This window comes from Triplophysa rosa, linkage group LG23 (genome assembly GCF_024868665.1).
Source record: "Triplophysa rosa linkage group LG23, Trosa_1v2, whole genome shotgun sequence".
In the NCBI taxonomy this organism is placed as follows: Eukaryota; Metazoa; Chordata; class Actinopteri; order Cypriniformes; family Nemacheilidae; genus Triplophysa; species Triplophysa rosa.
Window position 1 is genome coordinate 13,058,827 of NC_079912.1, and position 25,160 is coordinate 13,083,986.

The 25,160-nt window shown below is 37.2% G+C and overlaps 2 protein-coding genes across 3 annotated transcripts in view; both read right to left on the minus strand.

Moving 5' to 3' along the window:
* The window catches only part of arfgef1 (ADP-ribosylation factor guanine nucleotide-exchange factor 1 (brefeldin A-inhibited)), a 55,845-nt gene extending 55,168 nt beyond the window's left edge, over positions 1-677 (minus strand). For both annotated transcript variants that reach the window (XM_057323237.1, XM_057323236.1), the window contains exon 1: positions 379-677. In XM_057323237.1, coding sequence (XP_057179220.1) covers positions 379-502 — 124 coding nt within the window. In that variant the 5' untranslated portion in view covers positions 503-677. The remainder of the gene's footprint in view (positions 1-378) is intronic.
* Positions 678-1,894: 1,217 nt separating this feature from the next.
* Positions 1,895-15,147, minus strand: cpa6 (carboxypeptidase A6). Its single transcript, XM_057322886.1, has 11 exons — positions 14,776-15,147; positions 11,071-11,146; positions 8,462-8,586; positions 6,714-6,828; positions 5,727-5,828; positions 5,537-5,641; positions 4,904-5,014; positions 4,731-4,821; positions 3,953-4,155; positions 3,160-3,244; positions 1,895-2,966 (listed from the first exon to the last, which is right to left on the minus strand). The coding sequence occupies exons 1-11, from the start codon at positions 14,886-14,888 to the stop codon at positions 2,776-2,778; spliced, it is 1,317 nt and encodes a 438-aa protein (XP_057178869.1). The 5' UTR covers positions 14,889-15,147; the 3' UTR covers positions 1,895-2,775.
* Between the last annotated feature and the right edge of the window lie 10,013 nt (positions 15,148-25,160).

Below are 25,160 nucleotides of genomic sequence, written 5' to 3' on the forward strand. Positions count from 1 at the left end.
AGACCATATTTAACAGTTTATTATAAAAAGTCAAGTCTGTGCTAAGCCCTTATGCTGAGGCTGTGCTCCTGTCAAAGAGGACAAACTCGCCCTGTCAGTTCCTGCTTCCCTAACCTGTATATTCATCACTCGTGCACGAACAAAATAAGATTTATTCAACATAAACAGCGCATGATTATCGATATTTGATACAAAATGAGCGAGGACAGGCTCAGATCGTGGAGTTTTTCAGGTAAAATGAAATTAACTTCCGCAATGCTGCTGGCTTCATGCGCCCCGTCTAAGCGCTCAGTATCTAAACCGGCAGGATTAAAGCCACACATGCAGATCCTAAATACCTTTTAAAAACTGCGATCAATGCATCCAAATTATACTGACCTAGTGCCACCTCACAGGCTTTGCGCAGCTGCGAATGATGAGCCTTTTTCACCTCCTTGTCGGCCAAGATCTTTTCTAAAGCTCTGGTTAAAAACATGTTTTTCGTCTTTTTGCCTTCATACATGACGTGTTGCGACGGGGCGAGGAGGACCTGTCCCAATGGCGATTGGATCTGCGATTATTAGATATTCCCGTATAATTGTTTTCTCCGCTGAATGGTGCCCTCAATAGAGAAACATAAATAAAGCCAGGAGGTGGGGTAAATCCCTCAGTTTTCCATCAGCGACCTGCTGCCTGCGCCATGTTGGAAGGAAATGACGTAACGCACGTCGAAACGGCCGCAGTGAGGCAAAATGAGAGAGTGAGAGCATAATAAAAACTATAAAAGTACACATTTAAGCAATAAATTAAATAACTTAAAATTATACATAGAATAAATCTATATTAAAATATTTAAAAAATATACAAAACATAAATTAAAAACATATCTGCCATCTGTGACAACTTGCTCAATTATACATTAAATACAATGAATACGTAATGCACATGCACAAAACACACAGTATGGATCTACGATTAACTGAAACGTTACGTACGTTTGGGTTTAACAGTGTTTGAAATTATTATGTTCCGTAATTTTAAGTTTTATTAAGAATTATTTTGTTTTCTTGTTGTAGGTGTTTCTACCGTGAGAATGATAACATATTAAAATACGTTATCAATTTCTTCCAAGACCATTTTGAATTTTAAAACCTTTTATCATATTATCATAATTCTCTGGTGTTAAAGGAAGATTAATGAGTCAATTCTATATTTACAACCCAGATGTGAATCACAGCCTGTATGTAGTTTGTTTGTACAGTTTGTTTTAACACTCACTCATGAGTAATTCTCAGGTTATTTTCACAAGATGTCTGAAATGCTATTGCATACACAAAGAAAAGAGAAATTGACATCAAATGCAGAGGCTGACTCAAGGCCATGCCTTTTTTCCCTGATATTCTATCTTTTTAGCCAAGCATTCGCATAATGCTTTCTATGCAATATTACAAAGCAAACGCAAATTATTATCTTCTGCTTAGAAGTAGTGAACAGCAGCTATGCTAATTAGTCTCTTTCTGCCTTCATCATCCCGAGGTAACTAGAGATTACGCCCCTCTCCTGTGAGAGCCTATGGACTGAGTGATCATCCAAGCTCCAGGTCAGGCAACGTCCATCACAAAACAAGAGCAAAGATGGATACACATTGTAAAAAGCGCTATATAAATAAAAATGAATTGAATTAAGCTGTCTGTTGGCAACAAAATGTGCATTATGGAATGAATAAACTATCTATACAAACACATTAAATAGGCAAAGCTATGGGGTCACCCAACACCACACCTAATACGTACTACATCAGAACACATAACAGATCTTGGGTAAATTCTATTAATCTAGTTATAAGGTTTAACTCCCACCTGTTTTCGCCTTGTAAAATAAATTAATATAACCTGAAGAGGGTTTTTCAGGGTCAGGACAGTGTTTTAATGCAGCTTATCAACAATTGCAGTGGACCCCAATAAAAAATCAGACAAACAATTGCAAATTGCTAATTCTGGAGGGTCACTTTCTAAAATCCCCCTGAATCCTGATTTAGGGGCTATATTTAATGGTATATTATATATAGCCTACCACAGTTGTTATATAACAAACATGTTATGCACATTTCATTGTATCACATTTACCTATGACATTACAATAACCCACTTTTAATAATGTTCCTCCTGATTTACAGTAAGATAGAAAAGTATGTGTACAAGGACACAAAATCCCAATCGTAGAAAGCCGTTTTTATATAACAATGGATGTTTTTTTGCATATAAATACTGGCTAAATAAAACAAATATACATTACGTCGAACTGAATTGTAAAACATAATATAAACATTCAATAAATGTAAACATTTATTTTCCTAACACAGTTAAATAAGCAAAGTAAAGCAAATTGGACAATTTTTCAGGGAAAAAAGCATATGCAAGTTCATATAGCATATTCTGCCTCTTGAGATTTCATTTGATGCAATATAATTTCAATGTAAGATCAAAGCTGTCTTGCTGCAGTAATGCATAGCTCTTGACTTCACACAGCATCTGTATGATAATAAACTCATTGCGATATAACAGAATCTATTATTTACGTCTACACAACAAGTGTTCAATATTTTAAAATATTACCTCTAAAAAAGAGAATTATTTAGTTCAAGTGCTTACACATCTTCACTGTTAATAGTTACACCATTTGTACTTTAATGTAGAGATTTATAAAACTACTTTATAAATAAAACTTTTCTAATAAAAAAGTTCCCTTTTTAGGCACATTTGTAGCTTACATATGGCGAGAAATAGTGAAATAAGTTCATTTGGTACATTTCTTCAGCAGGCCTGAAGCGATGGTCTTTACTGCCCTCATGGTTTCTGTGCAAGTAGGATTGATCAGGGTTTCTGGTAAAAGGAAGCCGTAGAATCCCGTATCACGCAACTCAAAAGCGAAGGCATACGGTATTCCATTCTTATAGGCCCAGTCTATCGAGCTTCCAGAACTCACATCTGTAAGTTAATGAAACACATTACATCACCTCTGGACATCTGATCATCGTAGATACAGAAATACTTAGAAAACAGTCAAAATAAAATTGTCATCATTGCCCAAAGGTTAACTGAGAGAGTTAAAAGAGCTGATGAGTCATAATGCAGTAGCTATATGTCATTGATTCAAAAGAAGACCCGATGTCTGACTTACACAGTGTGGTGGAGGCAGGGCCATATCTGTATCTCACTCCATAAGCAGAGTACAGAGCACTCACTGCATTCTGGGCAGCTGATTCCTACGGGGGAAAGCAAAAGTTCAAGTATTGGTCTACTCGATCATTAAAGATGTTAAAAGATTTTGTGTGGGTCAACAGATCGTGTGAGCTGTCCAGTCAATACTGTGTATGAGCAGAATGCGCCAAAAAAGTTTTCAGACCCATATTGTATTAAATATTGTATTGTGTATAGTATAATTTTTTGATGTCTTGGAAATGATAAAACACTAATAACATTGAGTTTTTATCACATTTGCACGGTTAGTTGTACCAAATAAAATGAAAAGTATAATGATGATAAAAAGTTACACACTTCCGCCTACTTGTTCACATCCCAGTCTGTAGTTATTTGGCCAAACCAAGCCAGATAGCCCCGCCCCAAACATATCATTAAGCCAGAAGTTTACAATGTTATCTTTAAAAGCTCCACCAAGCATAGTCATGTGTAAACGAATGGTTTATGGAGCAAAAAGTAGGCCCGATTTTCCAAATGAAATGTGCATTAAAAATCATAATATTAGATTTTTTTGTACAAAAAACGTTGTTCTTTTAATTACAATTTTGTACGTATGTTTGCGCGCACACACAATTTTTTTAACTTGCCGTGACAAAAAGTGTGTTGTGTAATATTTTAAAAACAGACAGTCTCTGATAAGAAAACGAAATCTGGAGAGCAGCGGAACATGAACTCAAAAATTCTCAATATAGAACAAATCCGTCGACACTCACCACGCAGTTAAAGTTCGGTATAGTGGCGTATTTGTAGGAATATGGATAAAGAAGCATCTGAGCATAAGCATGAATCGAGATGTAGGCCTTGATGCGTTTTCTGTGTTTGCGTAGAAACTTGGCGACGGACTTGACCTCGGGCTCTGACTCAGGAAATGGACCGCAGTATGTGTCATCGCAGGGATGTAGGGATGCCCCCTCATCTAGCAGGAATAGCAAAGACAAAAAGGTTGTAGAAAAACTAAAAAAAAAAAACTTCTGTTAGTTTCTTGGCTTGGAATTGTGCTGATGCACACTCATTCTGATTCATATGTTTTCTGTATCAGTGTCCAGGATTATCTACTAGTGCATCCAGGGTGAACATCTTTGGGTTGACATTATTCCTGTGTCCTTCAGAGTGATGATAGAAAATTTACAGTGTAAATATAAAATATCAAGTTTGAGATTTTTTCAAAAGAAAGAGCTGGATTTGTATGATAAACCCATGTCCTGAATCTGTCCTAAAAGATATGTACGGTGCCATTTTTCTTATACAGTATTCAAGTCTAACCCGTCTGAAAAGTCAGCTTAACTCAGAATGAATTTACTTATCTAAACTTGTTATTGCTGATTTGGTGCTAATATAGACTAAATCTTAGCTGGTGAAGCTGGTTAACCAAAGAAACCTCGCTGGAACAAAAAGATTGTGATAGCATTTACTAAATTAATTAAATGAAGACACACAGATAAATCACCATTTTCAAAATAGGCAACCTGATGTTTCCAAACAGCAACTTACCACACCATTTGACTTTCCAGTTCCGGTTGGCATCCACCCCCCTACAGTGATATTTTGGAATCTTTGACCGTGTTTTCCGCCAAAATCTGTCCTGAGATCGAAAACCACAAGATTTTAGTAGTTTCCTGACCTTAAATTAGTAACAACGTCATACTTGACAAACCAATACTTACTGTCTTCCAGCTGTAATGGTAACCGTCCACATTGAAGACGGGCATAATGTAGAAATTGAGTTGATTCATGAGCCGCCTCATGCTTGAGTCATGTTGATAAGAGTTCAGTGCCTGTGTTCAAAGTGCGCGAGATCGTGACGGGCTTCAACAGTTGCTTGAAACATCATTTCATTCACAATAAATAGAGAAATTATTCCATAAAGGACACAGCAGAGCATACAAGATCCCTTTAATTGTCTGGGAATAAATAGCCTTTTTTATTAATTGTGTACTGAATTTAATTGAAGTTTTCATCTTTCTTAACCTTTGACCCACACATAGAATAGACCTCGTATCTGTCAAACAACTTCACAGCGTCTCTGCCGTACCAAAACACTGCTAGTGTCACTCACTCCCACGATTAAAAATTTGTTATTGTTAAATATGAATAATATAGGTCACACATATAATATTTCCTCTCATGTGTGAAGTCGAATTCAATCCAAGTTAAAGTGAATGCTCAGGGGTGATGGTCTGTGTCATAGGTCTGCCTCATAGTGGTGAATTAAAGGTATTACAACAGACCTGCCATTCTCTCTCTCTAAAAATATAGGTATAACATGAACAGAATATATAAAAAAACAGATGACATACCTCTTTCACGAACCACTGGCAAAAAGCTGGACCAATCCATTCTCTCGCATGCACGCCACAGTCTATCCACACTGCTTTCTTATAGGGCCGTGTTCTCTTTCCTAACTGACAGAAGAGAACTCTGCTATGTCCAGCACATTGTTTTGTACTCAATGACTATTATCTTTAGGGTTCTCTCTTCAGTCTTTACCTTAAGCACGTAGAGGGGCCGTCCCTCATAGGAACGCCCAATAGAAAACATGTCCACAAGATGTGGGTGTGTCCTGTTCATCTCAAACATCCAACTCTGGATCTGTAGAGAATGTTATAATGAACCCAATAACAATAACACTTTACAGCAGAAAATACAAAAAAATCTAATATTATGATTTTTAATGCACATTTCATTAGGAAAATCGGGCCTACTTTTTGCTCCATAAACCATTCGTTTACACATGACTATGCTTGGTGGAGCTTTTAAAGATAACATTGTAAACTTCTGGCTTAATGATATGTTTGGGGCGGGGCTATCTGGCTTGGTTTGGCCAAATAACTACAGACTGGGATGTGAACAAGTAGGCGGAAGTGTGTAACTTTTTATTATCATGATTACTTTCAATTTTATTTGGTACAACTAACCGTGCAAATGTGAAAAAAACTCAACTTTAACCTTTAAAGGAAAAATTCTGTGTAAAACTATTCTTTACGATGTTACACAGAATGACCCGTCAGAGATCGTGATACACTGTATGATACAGTATTTTCATTTGGCAAAAAAATGTTCATCATGTCTTGACTGGCTTTTCTTAAGGCCTGATGATTTCAAACATTCATTGATGTAGTTATGTCATGGTTGTATGACAGCATGCTAAAGGTATTATATCCCTAAAAATGAATGTAATCCAGTCCGTGTCTGATCTGAAGGTTCCCCATTCATCAGCTTGTCATGAGACTAAATCACAGAGCAGGAGCTGTAGGAGGTTTGCGTGTTCAGAGTTGGCACTCGGTCTCAGAGAGAAGAACTTTGAGTAAAGGTCTAATGACGACTTCTGTTTTCTTAAGAGTCACATAATTCATTTAGCAAAACAAAACATCTTCCTTATATAAAATGCAAAGAGAACTTGAAGAAAACTTCATTTTTATTTTCATGCCCGCGTGCACACACACACACACACACACACACACACAAATGAAATACCTCTTCCAAAGGATGGTACACTTCATAGTCATACTGGAATTCTGATCTGCGCTTCCTAGAAGAACGATATCCAGTCTGTTTCTCGATTAATGTTTGGAGATTGGAAATAAGCACCCTGTGGAGAGATTTGAGTGTCAGAGGGACCACAGAAAGCTCATGCGTTACTTTATCTAGCTGTTAAACAGTTGAGTTATATGATTTAGATGCTGGTGGATATCACCAGAATCAGAGAAAATAATGGGCAGCGGTTTTAAATGTAACATACCTGTTAAATAAACACCTTAAGCGATCATTAAAGACAGTCAGAATTTACATAAACGTGTAGATAAATTAAAACACTGAAAAGCAAGGCTTTATCTGAGAACATTTATTCAGTCTAATATCTGCTAAACTGTCAAACAGACTGTATAATTTATTCATACTGTAACTGCTTTCTACATGACCTCTTTTTTCAACATAATAAAATATCGATTCAAAGTTATAATTATATCTATTTATATATTTGGTAATTAGGTATGCTTGCCATCAGGATCCTCATAAGCTAACAGAAGCGTTCTTTCTTTACAAAAGATCCCAGCTTCCTTACAATAGTTCAAGATTAGACTCATATATCCCTCAGAGTTACCAGTCACGAACTGAGCAAAGCTATTTCAGAAAAAAACTGAACTAAACCTCAACCCCTTCCCGTTTTGTTGTTTTTTGTTTGCCACGGATATAAAGAAAAGAATGAGAAAGCCACAATGGATCTATCCCGCCTGTCAAGGCCAAAGCAAAAATAGACGGAGGTTTTTAAACAAGTGTAAACAAAGCACGAGGCACATACATTTCACTCTCAAACCATCTCATTACCCAGAATTCTCTGGGCAAACCCTTCTGTCTGTAAAGATGCTCAAATACATCGGCATGCCAGGTCTGTTTAGAAAGCGAAGAGAAATAAAGGAGCAATAAAAAAGAGAGTGAGAAAGGGCATGCCTGGGGAAATGTTTGACAATGAAAGTGTTTCTAGCTGAAGCGTAAGAGATCAATTTTACTGTTGCTTTTGTTTTGGATGACTGATGGAGAGAGCGCCATGTGACTCTGACTCAAGCATTTCTTGAAACTTCTGCAAAGGCAAATCATTGGTATTTGGATAACTGATGCTTGTCCCCTTAAGAGATGTGTCCCACAAGAATATTTTGAGGTTTCCCATACAGGGTTTAAGACTATAGTCCTAGACTACAGTATATGTTTGAGCTGTCTTAACTGAAAACAACTTGCACTGACATATCCTAAAATACATCAGTGCCATTGTCTCAAAATGCACACAAGTGATGTTTTTTTGTATGCCATGTTTGTAAAAACTACTTAAAGGGATAGTTCACCCAAAAATGAAAATTGTGTCATCATTTACTCAACCTCAAGTAATTTGTTCTGATGAACACACAGAAAGATATTTGAAAGAATGTTGGCAATTTTCACTTCTGGGACATCATTGACTACCATAGTAGGAACAGTTAAATGGTCATCAAAGGTACCCCAGAACTGTTTGATTTCCTAAATTCTTCAAAATATCTAATTTTGTGTTGAACAGAACAAAGAAATGTATTATATATAAAAATGTATATTTAGGGTGAGTAATTCATGACAGAATTTTTGGGTGAACGATCCCTTTAAATGTCCTGATTTAACTAAGGCCTAGTCCTGATTTAAAATAATCCCTGTGCGGGAAACCACCCCTTTAAGTCCAGAGAAAGAAGGTAAACACATACTCATGATGGATGTGTGCCTGTTGAAGATGTCTGCTCAGCCATTGCGTCTTGTTTCGACTCACATGAACATCTACTGAGCTGTTCGCATGAATCAGTGATGCACTGTTGGGCTGCCAAAGGTCTACCTGCAAAACACCACACCAGTCAATTCAGTCACACTGAATCTCAATACAAGGGTTAGTAAATAGACTCTATGCAAGCAGGGTGATGACGAATGTCCACTAAAATCTCAGCCGGCTAAGCCACTTCCACTCGCATAGGGCTGAGGTAATTTGTCACCAAGTGATAAGGATTTACAAAAGAAACAAAACGTTCAAATTTCAGCGAACTGCATTGGTGCAGATTAGCATTGGTGAGTGCCACTGTGATCAAGCCTCAAGTAAGTGCAAAAGTTTACATAGTTTTTTATCATATTTGTGGATGTAGCCTCTCCCCTTTTTGGTTTCGATGTATGATGTGTAGTGTTTGGATAATTTGACTCATGTCGTTCACCGTAATGTGCATCTTGAGTAAAAGCATCATAGTTCCCTATGTACGCTACATGCGCCGGATGTGACTGAGCGGACTGAGACAAAACGCGGAGCGATCGTGCATAGTCTATTAAATATATAATTTTAAGGTAAACATTCCTTTTATGTTAAGGTTATGCCAGCTTTATTCCATGTAGAAACTAAATATTATTAACAATTTAGTTTGACTGAGTTTCACCAAGACCACAATCACAGTGTTAGACTGAAATAATCTGCATTTCGTTGAGTGGATCCACAAAAGCATATTAGATTGCCAACATATGCTGGAGCCTTTGTAGTAGCCCAAATAGCACTCCCTGAAGCATAACCTTAGATCTGCATCATCTGTCTGCTCTGTACGCCTGCCAAGTCACCACACTGTTGACTTTGGCTACAACAACTGGCCCATTTAGTAGAAAAACAAAGAGTATAGTTATTCAAAGTGCCCGTCTCTGCGCCGGCAAAAGCCTGAAGGCTGAATTACACTTGTTTACTGACAGTTCTATTTCCAAAATCAGTCATATTTCAGGATTTCAGCAAAAAGAGTGTGCATACGTCCTTAAATACCAATTAAAAACTGGGTTGTCTCAACACATGGTTGAGTAAAATATGGACAAACCCAACCGTTGGCACTGAAAACCCTAATTACCCCATAACTAAAATGAGTTTAGCATAAAACATCTACGATGCAATATGTCTCGATTTATATTAGATAGATATACAGTATATTTAGATCGTAAACTAATGGGTGTTGTATAATTTGAAGCTGCAGCTTGTTTTAACAGAGAGAAAAACTGGCCAAGTGGAACATTATCAATGACTAAATTGACATAATAGCTTGCAGACGGTCACATGAGAAGGCAGACAGAGTTCATCTCTCTATTAGTGCCGTGACCCCAATTTTGGGGGGTCTCCACACCCAGCTGTGTTAAAATCAACACGGCACTCTTGGAGATAATTTGGTACAGATCATTTTACACATGGTTTCTTACTCTAGACATCCCTTAAAGGGACAGTTCACCCTAAAGCGAAATTCTGTTATGAATTACTCGACCTCAAGTTGTTCCAAACCTGTATGAATGTCTTTGTTCTGATGAACACAAAGAAAGATATTTGGAAGAATAGCAACTGAGATTTCTATGGTACCATTGACTACCATTAAAATGGCTGTCAAAGGTGCCCCAGACCCGTTTATTTTCCTAAATTCTTCTAAATATTTTCTTTTGTGTTCAACAGAACAAAAAAAATCATACAATAAATCTTTCTACTATGGTGGTGCCCCAGAAATCTCTACTAACATTCTTCCAAATATCTTTCTAGAGGGTAAATCATTCATGACAGAACTTTCATTTTTGGGTGAACTATGCCTAAAAGGGTTATGATGATAATACTTGGTACTTTGTTACTGTACTGTATATACTATATTATTGACTATTTTATATTCATGTACCATAATATATTCAAAGAGTACCATGATAATAGTAGTACCATTGGTACTTTTTAGAGGTCACATTTCATCGTTGGGATTAAATTTTGTAATTTATAATTTGGTTAAATCTCTATATAGTGTATCATGTGTTTTAGTCGATCAGTATATAATTTCTTAACATGCTTAAATATAGGCAAATGAGACATTTGATTTAAAATTAATACAATGCTGTGGGGTTTCTTCAAAGCTGTTGATAAGCTGATGAAGTTATTTTCTTCAAATGACCGTGTCAGTACATTTTGTTTTCAATCAATTGTGATACACGTGTTCATACTTATATGCTTATCGTTCCCAGTTTCCTTTGTGTTTGATTTGACTTAACTAATTTAGCCCTAGACATCCTCTAAAACACAGACAGGGCAGCTGTGATGTCACTCTTTAGGAAAATGCATCAGATATGATTTAGATAATAAATCAGTGACTGATTTTGTACACATCTGAATATCACAGCCAAGATTATCCAAGGTGACCTCCGACAATAGACAGGCGTCTGAGGTCACCATTAATATATGAACATATAATCTTAGTTAGTCTTATTAAAAATATTACAGTACAGTATAGTGCCCTGGAACTGCAAAGGCAGCCCAGTATTTTTAGACAGATGAACTCACCGTCAGGTTGAGGAGAAGTTGTTTGACTGCTTGAACCTCTATGTTGCTTGCAGGGTTTATTCTGAACACCTGATCACTATAGAAATAAATCATAACAGTTACAGCAAACAGTTCACTGGCAAAGGAATAAAGCGATGACAATTTTGATTGTGTAATAAATGTTCTGTTGGTCGTATTTTGAACGTTTGTGTAGTGTTAAAAAACTGAAACGGGAAAATGTTGGACCAGTGTTGGACCAGCAGTGTTTACGTCGTCTGAAGTGGCCTATACCCAGCTTTAGTTTGGTCTGTATGAACAGCCATTGAAGCAGGAGTATTTGTATCTCATTGGTAGGGATTTTGACAGTCTCAGCTTTAAAGAAGTGTTTATAAAGATATCCTTCTTTCAAGTTTTATCCAAGCCTGAGGAATTCCAGCTAATTGCTCGGAAGTGATACATTGTTAAACAAACACTCAGTCAGTGTTGACTTGCACATAAAACAGATCACAGAAAAGCCAAGAAGTTGTTAACAGGATGTGCCATTTTCTCAATATTATTCAATATGCTCCATGTGCTCATGCGAGACGGTTACATTTCTTACTGCCAGGCAGAAAATTACAAATCAATCAAATATAGTCTACATTACATTTGTATTGTCAGGTGACCCATACAGTATACAGCTATTATTTTGTAAATAACATTGTTGGATTTGAGAGAGAACAGCAAATTAAATAGAAATTAAACAACTTAATTGGGACTTTACAACAGTTTTAAAATCTCTGCGGTAAAGAATTGCTGCACCTTGCAATTTGGATGCTTTTGTCCTCACCGTCTTAACTATCTTAACACTGTCTAAGCACCAGCCTTAACCAAAATACCATGCTTGTCAATCAAATTTAAGTTAAATTAGAAAAAAAATGCAACCACAGGTTTCAATGATATTCTGGTTTCAAGATATAGCTCGGATGCCACTGTCAATGTACTGTATATCTACAGTATGTTAATTTAAGTTATGTGCTTTACGCTATGTCAAGTTTCATAACCTGGTTTAGGGGTTTGCTTGAACCCAGCATCCTTATTATGGCAAATAGTAATACTGATGCTTGCCTAATAATGTCTCCAGGGCCTTTTATCATTAGTCATTAATGGGAATAATTCCAGTAGCAATAGAGCTTACAGGTGACAGCTGTTTTATTGAGCTACGTGACAAATGAAGGCTCTACAAAGGTTGTTTCCTGTGAAATTATTCAAATCGTATACAAAGATGACCTCATTACATCATTTAAAGCAGTCTGCTATTTTTAAGCTTGACGTGAGGTAGAATTTTCCCTTTGTGTTGTAATTGAGCAAACACTGTGTGCCAGCTTTATCAGGATAAAAGAGCGCCTCAAAATTCATGTCACGCTAATGTTTAAAAGCAAAGGAAATCATGCTTGAAGCCACACCCGTAATGCCAAAGTGGTATTTTATGCCTTGGATGGTATTTCCCGCAGAATCTTTATTGTGTGGTGTCATGCAATATCTGCTCATTGCTTTAGATCACAAAAATGAACCCATCCTCTGCTTTAGGGTACTATGGCAGCTTCAAGCATTAATTCACCTAAAAGCAAAGTTTTCTGATTATATACAGTCAGACTGACGCTAATGTTACTACGTGAAGAAACAACGTTATAAAATATTGTGAATGCAAAGATTTTCTTTGTTGTTTTAAATTATGTCAATGAATGTTATGCTTAACATTAATGTAGGCTACTAAAAGGACAGAGTATATTGGAGTAATTTGAGACAAACATAAATATGATCGCACTCAAAATTTCACAAATGAAACATCTCTTCTGACGTCAACTGACAACTGAGTCGCGCATTAAGGACAAAGCCTGGCATTTGTGTGTGAACGTGTGAGGAATGATGTTGTGCCTCTTGGCTGAGCTGGGTCTAACGCACCCGGCTTCACACCCTCACATACACGAAGAGGCGTTGATTGTTGCGTTTTATTGCCCCACATAAGACATCCATCTGATAGGACAGAGAAACACAATGACTGACCCAATGGAGGACAGGATTGTATAGCTCCCTACCTTGAAAAAAATGGATAGAATGTTGACTTTTGAAGCATAAAAAAAAACTGATCTTTAAAATCATATTGCCTACACGCTTGATAATGCTACTCAAGAAAGTGCCATTATTCATTTATTTGAATTTCAACAAAATTTGACATATTTTCAAAACACTAAACAGTTTCCGACTTTGTGCGACACAATGTGACTTGAGTAAAGACAGGAAGTTCCCCTAATAAATCCTGAGAGTCTAGAGTTTTATTAAGAGCCATAAATAACTTAAATAAGCTTTTCTTATGATAAGACATTCCTAATCCTCACGTAACGTTGTTTCCCACAGAAAACAATTTCACTTAAGCCAAAACACATCAAAGACAAAGACTGTGATATCATCATGTAAGACCACAGGAATGAGGCATCCTTTTCGGTTTTCCTCAACTTCTCGGCTTTGTGGCCGATATTTTTTTACTCTGACTGTTAGCGTTCATCTGGCTTTGTGAATTATTTGGTTCTTTTAAAGGAATAGTTCACCCAAAAATGAAAATTTTGCTTTCATTTGCTCACCGTCGTTACAAACCTGCATTCATTTCTTTGTTGTGCTGAACACAACTGAAGATATTTTAATGAAAGTTAAGCGGTTTTGGGTCACCATTGACTGTCTTTTCTACCACTATGGCTCAGTTACAGTACAAAAATTCATTTGTGTTCAGCACAACAAAGAAATGTATACAAGTTTGTAACAACTGGAGGGGGAGCAAATGATGACAAAATGTTCATTTTTGGGTGAACTATTCCTTTAAGCTTCCTTGCTTTTAATAATTCATACAATTGGATATGAAAACAGTATATTAATCCAACTCTGTATTTTCAGCTGATGAAATCATAAAGTATTTAGTGAAAAACAGACATCTCTGAAACTCCAGAATATCTGAAGTATTTTCCCTCTCTTCTATTTTCCTGCTACGATCACACAATGATCCCATGCCTTTCTGATGTTGATATATTCTTTCATTTGTTTAGGAGTCTTCCAGCATTTAGCTACACGGCAAGTACCCTTTTGATATTTACCCATGACAAATTTATTATTGTATTGGCAAAAATATAAACATCACATCATGCCTGCCAGTTTGTCAGTCCGTATCTTCAGAGGTTCACAGCATTTCATGCTTCTACCTGTCGAGACTAACTGCATACTTTTAAGATGTCACTTAAGGACTGCTTTACACCCTTGCAAAGAAAAAATGCTGGCCCTGTGAAACAGCTTCGTTTAAGAAATCCAGTGTTGACATAAGACTGATGTCAGTAGTCTTTATGTGCTCAAACGCAGAAAATGCTTCATCTACTTGCCAGCTGCCTACTCCACTCATATGGATTTTCATAGTGAAATTCGTGTCATTTGAATGGATTCGTTTAAACAGATTGTTTGAAGAAACAGATTAAAATGTATGGGGTAATTTGAATTCCCCGCGCGGCATTGTATACATTTGTTGAAATAAACATGTAAACGCTTTGATTGATACCAAACAAACTTCACAAATCGGTTCAGTTGAGTCATTCCAAATGAACCGTGTCAACAGAACGATTCGTTCGAGTCGAACATAACTAACTCCGCGCGCACTCCACTACAAACTCAAAACTTGAAGCGCCAATGACTGAATGAAAAACTTACCCGACGTAGCGGTTGTTGTAGAGGTAAGCACCGACAGGACACGGTGCAGTGCTTAAAATGAGAACACATCCGAGTAAAACGTTACTGCCGAAATCTCGGATTCTTAATGCCATATTATTGACTTGATAGAAATAATGCGGTGAGACTACAGCGGTTTGTTATACAGGCTGCGCTTTTCATATGGTTAGTGAATGGATATCATAGCAGTGTAGAAACCCGTGACGCTTTTCTCTTCTATGTGTCCGCTCCCGGGACGATGTCTTGAGGTAGTGGTGTGAAATCATTCATGTGGGAAATGGGAATTCGGCTGCTATCCCGAGTCTTTTAAGTGTTTTTGGATGTGCGGTCACGTGTCAGAGGGGTTGGGAACTGAATCCCTGTTTGGAGTGAGATCAGTGCGGTTTATTAAGAGCGGAATTCTGCCCCGTCACGCCTGGCAGCAGGAGAGTTTCGTGCCATGGATATTGCGCTTTTATTTACTGTTTTAAAGTGCTAAATATTTAGTTACAGCATACAAAGATATTAAAATAAAAGATAAAGATACAAAAATATTAAAACAGCCTAGCCTATAAATTCACAAAGTGTCTAAAGCACACATATTCATATAATGCAATGAATTATTACTACCAATACATACTTTAAATTTAAGTAGTTTTATAAATGTAGCGATGCACAAAATATATAGGCTAATTTATAATATGATATATTTTAAAATATAATTATGACAAAAATCATGTTTACAAATACATTTCTTACATTTTATTTTTAACAAATGTTTTAAAATGGATGACTTATAAAAAACAGCTAATAAAAGCACTGTATAGGTATTTCAATAATGTTTGAAAAGCATCTCAGGGAGACATCAAAAGTAGAATTCAAGGCAAAAGGTGAAGATGCTAAAATATATTTTGATTTGATTTTGTTTTAAATGTACTTGTTTTGATTAATTCCCATTTGTCATTCCATAGCTTTGATGAGTTTACTACTAAAATGTGGAAAATGAGTTTATACTCTAAAATGTGGAAAATTATAATAAGTGATTCGTATACACACTTTAAAGTGCTATACAAAAGGGTTTTAGCTCCCCTAAACAGCCATTTAGGTTCTTATAAGGTTCTTTATGTTTTGTAGTCTAAATAATTATTTTACTATACAGAGAACCTTTTGTAAAACAAAAATGATTTGGATATTAAAGGTTCTTTGTGGAACCATTCAGCCAAAAATGGTATTTCTATGAAATCGTGAAGCATCTTTTTAAAGAGTGTAGATAAATTCACGTTTTGAAAATGTTGTGTAAAGGTTTAGCTGTGATTACTCCATTCTGGGTGGTTGCTAAGATATATGGTTGCTTAACAAGTTACTAGAGCGAACAGAAGTCTGATATTCATCATGGGTTTTACCTGTTTAGTGTTTTTTTTAAGTGGTTAAAGTGATCCCAATTATGCTTGTTTATTTTGTTTAATCCTTCCTTTTTTAATCGCATGACAGAGACGAGTTGATCATATTTGTCGTAGCACCATCCAGCTTTTGATCTCTCCCATTATTGTAGCTATCCTCCATTTGATTCAGTATCAGTCTTAAAGGTCTTTAATAGGCTACGGGTTTTGTAATTGCATGGCAGCAGCACATTTTTCAAATGCTTCCCCCTGTGTCAACACTCCACCACCTGTTATACACCCAATTACTGTGCAACAAATTACCCTCACAGACAGGCACTGACAAGAAAACTGATCCTGGAGAAGCGGGTATAAGGTGGAATACGAAGACCTTGGGGAAGAACGCCATGGGACCTGGTGTGCTTAAATGGAATAATTGCATGAAGTGAACTTAAAACTCCTATTGTCAACCTCCCATTGCATGCACAATGTATTTAAGTAAGGTGCTGTTTGAGAGGCAGCTAAAGGATATTGAAAATATTTTTCGCTGTTATGGATACATATAATAAAACATTAAGCAAAATCATTTAATTCCCTCATTCAGATTTATAGTTCCTGGCATGCATGCAGTTACAGAACATTAGCATAGCGTGCAGTTATGAAGGCTGTGCATTGATACAAATCTGTTTCATCTGTTTTATAATTGACAAAAGTGTGATTGTGATCTATTTTAGACATCTAACTTAATGCTTTGGTTTATAGCCATGCCTCCTTGTAATTAAACTCAAGGAGGCAATTAGCAAATAAGAGTGACTTAAAGGGACAGTTCACATAAAAATTCTGTCATCTTTTATTCAACCTCATGTTGTTTAATATATGCCCCTTTCTTCTGTGGAACAAGGAGGACGATCATTTGACAAATGTCTCAGTGGTTTTGTGTCCATATATGGAAGTTAATGAAGTGAGAGTGAGTAAATGAAGAAACATTTTTCATTTTGGGATGAACTATCCCTTTAAATGCCACACGTGTCATTTAAGTTACTTGCTGATCTTCCATTTATTTTCATTTGAATTTCTTTTCTCACCAATATAAAAAGAATAATGAAACCGCTGTGTTCTGCAATAACGCAAATAGCCGTTTACTTACAGTACCTTCCTACACACTGTATGCATGACAGAATTGCTTTTCTGACCGGTGGTTAAGTTTTGCACTCAAGGAAAACAGTCCTGAAGTGTTTCTGAGGAATATGGACAGGTTGAAATACAGTAACATATTCATGACTCGGTTTCCAAACATAGCGGATCACGTTCAGAGTTTGTGGGGGACCAGAAGGGTTAAAGCAAATACAGAGGGTGGATGGTGCACGGGAGACTGAAGCTGACTTGTTGAGGATTCACATTACAGGGATGCTGTAGGAGGTCGGCTGAATCGCTCTTATAGCTTTGTGGTAGTAAAACACAGCCTAAGTACACAACTCCTTGAAGCCAGGGGGGTTGGAAGTAATACTTCATTTTTAACGACCACTCGCACGACCAATAAAACATCATCGCTGCCAGCAACCTCTAATGTACCCGCTTGGAGTTTAAGTAGCACGTACAGCTATCGAGTTTTAGACTGAAGAATAAATGGGAGGGATCTTGGTCATTTTTAGACCATGCATTCTCTGGAAATAAACTGATCTAGGTATTCTTCTGCACTATTTGAGCTAAGGAAACTATTTATCAAAGTCTGACCAAAAAGAACATTTAATTCTCACCTCTTCGCTCCTCACACATGTTCCACAGACTTTCACGTGATGAGACCTTAAATCTTTTCATACTTTTATTACCTGCCATACATATCGGTCACAGTAAAAGTGTGAAGTCATTATGTAATAGAAACCAGCATGTAAAGCCCTGGTACTAAAGGGGATAAAAGTTCACCCCTCAGAAGATTTGAAAGCCATGGGAAAGAATCAAACGAAAGCACATAGCCTATTTGTGTCTTCTTCAAACAGCCACAATGACATCATAGCTGTGAAGAACAGAGATGTCATCCTTGCTTGCTGATTTATGGGAGATTTGTCTTTGTTGTAGTGCTGCAAATTTCTAAGATCTGTGTCCTATTAATGTTGAGGTTGGTTGGAGTAGAAGAGAATGGATACGAATTATAACTCAGTGAACCAACACAAATATACCCGTGAGAGGACAGACAATTTAGTTCCTAGAGGACTGTTCCTCCCACTCTTCTGGCTAGAGGACAGATCTTCTGTTATTATCTGAACATCAGAAGATGTAAGCCTCTGTTGGCCCAAAATAGAGTTTAAGAAACCTAGACACCATATCCCGCACTTCTAATCAAATGTGACATGTTCTGACATTTAGTAAAAATTCACCGACAAGACCCCACCATTATGATCATGGAGTTGTTGTATTTCAAGAATTCTGAGGAGTCTGTTTTTATCATTTGTGTTTTTTTGTTGTGGTTATGGTTTTTTAAAAACGTGAGACTCGGTGAGGCAAGTTGTGCTATTATTTTTTATAGTCATTGAACTTACCATTTTTCATCTGGTAGACGTTAAAAGGAGTGAAAACATCTAGGGATCAAAAGATTATAGAGATTTCAGAATATCTTTTGACTTTTCTCAGAGAAACTAAAAATGTTTGTCATGGTTTTAGAATTTCAAATTCAAGACATGCATGGAACTTCTTGCAGATTTTTAAAAAGTAACAGGACAACAGAACTAATGGAAAACAAATTTCATCTCCCAGACTTTAGACATTCACTGTTACCTTAATGATGTTTTTAGTATACTTGTATATTTAGGTATTTTGTCATAAAGTATTCCTAGAAGCATGTCATAATGCGTTCCTAGAGTTGGACACACAGAAAATCCTATTTACACAACATTTAGATGAGTTTTTTACATCATATTTAATAAAGAAAATTAGTCTGCTAGGGCTTCATATGTTTTCAAACCTGAATTTTCTACTGTTGTTTTGGGCCTTCAAAAGAATCCATAGTGGTGCATGGAAATATTCATGGAGTGTTTGTACGTGAGATCAAATTTGGGATTGGGAACTATAGTAACCATATGTTGTTTAATCTCAGACACCTGTACTGGCTTCTGGTGGTGATCCCGAGCTCAATAAACTCTTTAAAGAATACTGCCTACAGCTATAACCAAGGGAAAATACAATTTTAAAATGATAGTTGTTTTATATTATTTATTTTTACTCAAATGGATAGTCAAGAACAGCTTTTAAGAACAGTCATCTTCTGCAACCTTAACCCAACCAATAAACCTAACATCACAAGCACAAACATCATTCGACTAATTCAGAAGTATTTTATCCATTTCAAACATTTTTCTGTATCTTTGCCTATAATTGTTAAGACACAAATCGTCCATTAAAAGTATAGCTAAATCTGTACTGATAGACTGACGGAGTTCAATAAATAAGCTTAATAAAATCTGTAAGGTTTTCTCATTCACGTCTCTCTCCCTCAATTTCCCAGAAGCGACAAATCTGCCATCTGCTGGTCAACAATATAAGTACAGTGAGTAATCTGTGTTGTTAAAGGAGCCTTTCGTTTGCTGTTTTTGAAGCCTTGATTATGTTTTTGTGTTTAACAATGGATGTTCATGTTTCTAGCTTCAAAAAACGCTTTATATTTCACATATTTCAAGTCTATTGTTCACCGCTGTCACCCTTCTAACAAAACGACTGGATTTCTTCCGGTCTATATAAAATCCCTCCTCCCGAAACGATCTGATTGGTAAAACTGACCCAGTCTGTCGTGATTGGTTCCCCGCTTAGAGCGTGTGTCTGAAGATGTCCCACCCACACCAACTCAGCGAGCTTACGCTGTTGTGATTGGTCGGTCCCCTCTCAGTGCACGTGTATAAGCTTTGGCTTTTAGCAATAAACAGTGACAAAGGCGTCAACTTCCCTTCATCAGTTAAACACATGCGGATCGATCGAAGTGTAACAGAGGTCTGCTAGTGCATGTGCAAACGTCAATGTTTGTTAGAGATCACAATTTTAAAGTCATGGAAGCTGTTATTTGACCGTTGGTTATCTTAGAATGTGCTGAATTCTTATTACCAACTGTAGGACTGTGATGAAAGTGAAAGTAATTAAGCGCGCGGCTCAGTCAAATGTTTACAATCTCTGATAACCAAACACTACTCCAGCAGCTCTTCCTCTTCTGTAAGGAAGTCCGTGCCACTTTATTGGCATATTCCTTTGGGCGGAGATTATTAAAAGCACTCGGAATAGTGACATCATGTACCCGGGAAGTAGAGGGCTGTAGTCCGATTCCAACCGTTCTCTCAACACCTCGCTTGGCATTGAACTTTGAGCTTTATCATTTTGCAGATATTGTTTATGCTCTAACAGCAACATTACACACTAACTAAAGGTTGAAAATTATGTCACCATGAAACGGAAGTTGCGATTGACTTCTTTTCCGTATCGTGACGTGTATCCGAGTGAAACGGCTTTCTGAAATTAGAAATAAAATGTAGGGCGGGACTTTATTTTCCCTTCCCTTTTGTATTGGTTTGTTGTAAGTTGGGCCTGCAGGGGAGGGTTGTTGCTAGAAGGGATACAGCTGGCCGGAAGTGGTGCGAAATCTCGCCATATAATTACAATAAATTACATTAGCTAACGCCTAGACCTACCCCAACCCTAAAGCTAACCTCACCTTACAATAATAAAAATATATTAATCAACTGTTTTCAGCGTGACAAAAAATATGTGCTATTGAAGTGCGCATGCCCAGTGGAGGTAGCTGTATCCCTTCTAGTCAGGAGAGGGCTAAAATGCCTGGACATTGGGCAGTCAGTAGTCCTACCTCTTTTTTGTTGCTGACGTCATGTGGTGAAGAGTTGTTGTTGTTGGGGGGGGGGGTCGTTTTTGATAAAAGATTACAAGTGCAAATGAATTTTAAAAAAAAATGGTGTGCACGGATAAATCATTTATCACTGCAACACTGTGTAAAACACTTAGAATATTCCTGTTTGTTGCATGGTGACTTTAAGACACCTTGTACGCTATTCATTTTAATTTGCCTTTCCACATTGTCCCCCAATATCTGTTCCCAATTTTAGAGTACAGTTTTCCTCAGGTTGGAACTAAATACGTTCTTTTTGGTTTTCTTCTTTAACCAATAATTCAATGCCAGGGAGTACAACTTTATTGGTGATTCGGTATGTGAGCACAAAGAGTAAACAAGCAAAACAGATGTGAAGTGCAGTAGACAGGACGCACTTAGAGCAATTGCGTCATGAATAATGACTAATCAGCGTATGGTGACATGTGGCTTTTCACTTTTAAATAGTTAACAACGCTGTTGGGAGACGAAGACGCTAGCGAAATTGTGCTGGTGTTACCATGGTCAGGTTGCTTGACAAAGCCTGATTAGAAAAAAAGCACACACACCAACAAATCACCATAAGGTAAAGAAAATACAATTCGGACTACGCTAAATACGTAATCATGAACGAGAAAAACAATGGTTTGAGCGTGTTTTGTGCGGCGTAGTACTGCCGACAGCAAGTCTCCACCAGACACAGCTAAAAGACATATCATGTTAGCCTGTACAGATATGTTGTGACCTTTTCTGTAATCAAGAATGTTGGTACTGTGTTGGCTGTTGGGTCACCAGTCGGCCAATGTTATGTGCGTCTTGAACTGAAGCCAGTTGAGATGTACTGGTTTACAGCGCGTGTGGGTTTTAAAAATATGCATTTAACACTAGAGGGCAGTGTCTGATAACAACGAAGAAGCCATAGGACGAAGCACTGCTTTTGCTATGTCACGTGTTACACCACATACTGTATATATTAACATTTTAACTAGACCTGTCTTACACGCCTTCAGAGGATTGTGGAATATGAATATTTGGCTCTGCTTATTGAATTTTACTGAGCTATTTTAATTGGGCACTGAACAGGTCATACCGTGTGTCTGATTCTGCAGAGATGAGTGAGCAGACTGAAAGAGCCACATTTCAGATCTTTGATCTTTTTTTGGAAGTCAGATATCATCCTGTAGTGGTAAATGCAAAGGGCCTTCTCAGAACTAGGTGAATTGTTGCCTATATTTTGTTTTAACAATTTAGTTTTTCGTTATATTATTAGTATATACACAATATTGTATTGTGTACAGATTTTCCCTTTCTCTGTTTCTCACTCTATTATTATTTTAGGAAGATGTCACTTTATATATATATATATATAAAAGAAGAAGAACTGTATAAATTATTAATCTTTTTCTTTTTGCTTGTGGGTGACATTGTGTTTATAAAATTATTATAGCTGTTAAACAGATCCAAGTTTATTGCCACAATTGCACAAAAACATTTCACATTGAGCTTAAATGTTCTTTCTTTCTTTCTTTCTTTCTTTCTTTCTTTCTTTCTTTCTTTCTTTCTTTCTTTCTTTCTTTCTTTCTTTCTTTCTTTCTTTCTTTCTTTCTTTCTTTCATCACATAACTCGCATTACTGTTCAGATTTTTAAAGAAATGTAACAAATATTGGAGTCTGGGAAAGTCCTGCATTGTAATTACCCCCAATGTCATCAACATTCCCCCACTGTGCTGGCACGAATTCCCAGCCATTTATTTCCTGTCCTTCTCTTGCTAGCGGGAGGCTGGATTTAGGATGAAGGTCTTTCAGAGTCACATGGACCAAAGTTTTTGATTGGTGTTCAAAAGCCAGTACTCCAGGTTTTTCGGTCGTGTAGTGTAGAGTATAGTGCTTGAACGTTGATGCTGGTTTTGAATGTAGAACATTTGTTAGATTGTTTGTGAGCTGCGTTTGTCCGCTCTGGTGAATTGACCCGATGCCTTTCATCATGTTTCAAGCCTCCAGTAAGCGTCAGTTCATTTAAACTTCTGGTTTTACAACTTTTGAAGACTTTCAGAGAAGACTACAAAATGACTGAAGAAAGCAAAGCCGAACACAGAGCCGAAAGCGGGANTACGCTGTTGTGATTGGTCGGTCCCCCTCTCAGTGCACGTGTATAAGCTTTGGCTTTTAGCAATAAACAGTGACAAAGGCGTCAACTTCCCTTCATCAGTTAAACACATGCGGATCGATCGAAGTGTAACAGAGGTCTGCTAGTGCATGTGCAAACGTCAATGTTTGTTAGAGATCACAATTTTAAAGTCATGGAAGCTGTTATTTGACCGTTGGTTATCTTAGAATGTGCTGAATTCTTATACCAACTGTAGGACTGTGATGAAAGTGAAAGTAATTAAGCGCGCGGCTCAGTCAAATGTTTACAATCTCTGATAACCAAACACTACTCCAGCAGCTCTTCCTCTTCTGTAAGGAAGTCCGTGCCACTTTATTGGCATATTCCTTTGGGCGGAGATTATTAAAAGCACTCGGAATAGTGACATCATGTACCCGGGAAGTAGAGGGCTGTAGTCCGATTCCAACCGTTCTCTCAACACCTCGCTTGGCATTGAACTTTGAGCTTTATCATTTTGCAGATATTGTTTATGCTCTAACAGCAACATTACACACTAACTAAAGGTTGAAAATTATGTCACCATGAAACGGAAGTTGCGATTAACTTCTTTTCCGTATCGTGACGTGTATCCGAGTGAAACGGCTTTCTGAAATTAGAAATAAAATGTAGGGCGGGACTTTATTTTCCCTTCCCTTTTGTATTGGTTTGTTGTAAGTTGGGCCTGCAGGGGAGGGTTGTTGCTAGAAGGGATACAGCTGGCCGGAAGTGGTGCGAAATCTCGCCATATAATTACAATAAATTACATTAGCTAACGCCTAGACCTACCCCAACCATAAAGCTAACCTAACCTTACAATAATAAAAATATATTAATCAACTGTTTTCAGCGTGACAAAAAATATGTGCTATTGAAGTGCGCATGCCCAGTGGAGGTAGCTGTATCCCTTCTAGTCAGGAGAGGGCTAAAATGCCTGGACATTGGGCAGTCAGTAGTCCTACCTCTTTTTTGTTGCTGACGTCATGTGGTGAAGAGTTGTTGTTGTTGGGGGGGGGGGGTCGTTTTTGATAAAAGATTACAAGTGCAAATGAATTTTAAAAAAAAATGGTGTGCACGGATAAATCATTTATCACTGCAACACTGTGTAAAACACTTAGAATATTCCTGTTTGTTGCATGGTGACTTTAAGACACCTTGTACGCTATTCATTTTAATTTGCCTTTCCACATTGTCCCCCAATATCTGTTCCCAATTTTAGAGTACAGTTTTCCTCAGGTTGGAACTAAATACGTTCTTTTTGGTTTTCTTCTTTAACCAATAATTCAATGCCAGGGAGTACAACTTTATTGGTGATTCGGTATGTGAGCACAAAGAGTAAACAAGCAAAACAGATGTGAAGTGCAGTAGACAGGACGCACTTAGAGCAATTGCGTCATGAATAATGACTAATCAGCGTATGGTGACATGTGGCTTTTCACTTTTAAATAGTTAACAACGCTGTTGGGAGACGAAGACGCTAGCGAAATTGTGCTGGTGTTACCATGGTCAGGTTGCTTGACAAAGCCTGATTAGAAAAAAAGCACACACACCAACAAATCACCATAAGGTAAAGAAAATACAATTCGGACTACGCTAAATACGTAATCATGAACGAGAAAAACAATGGTTTGAGCGTGTTTTGTGCGGCGTAGTACTGCCGACAGCAAGTCTCCACCAGACACAGCTAAAAGACATATCATGTTAGCCTGTACAGATATCCCTGCTGAAAAAAACTATAGAAACCATTAAGGACGTTGTAATGGTTTTAATGGTTTTATAGGGATTTGTATTGGTTTAAATGGAAACTGTAATGGTTCTACTGGTGTGTGATGGAATCTATTGGTGGGATGTTAAATCCTACTGGAATAATGCCCAAAACACACTATAAAAATGCTTTTTGTAATGGTTTTAACGGAAACAGCTATTGGTTCATAATGGTATTTTAATGGAAACCAATAGAATTTCTGTAATGGTTTCTATTGGGTTTCTATAGTTTTTTTCAGCAGGG

Coding starts and splice junctions, on each gene's coding strand:
- cpa6 (XM_057322886.1), bottom strand. CDS start 14,888: ATGGCATTAAGAATCCGAGATTTCGGCAGTAACGTTTTACTCGGATGT. Junction 5,642..5,726: donor GGCCCCTCTACGTGCTTAAG/GTAAAGACTGAA, acceptor CTCTTCTGTCAG/TTAGGAAAGAGAACACGGCC. Junction 5,015..5,536: donor GCCAGTGGTTCGTGAAAGAG/GTATGTCATCTG, acceptor CTTTGAACACAG/GCACTGAACTCTTATCAACA.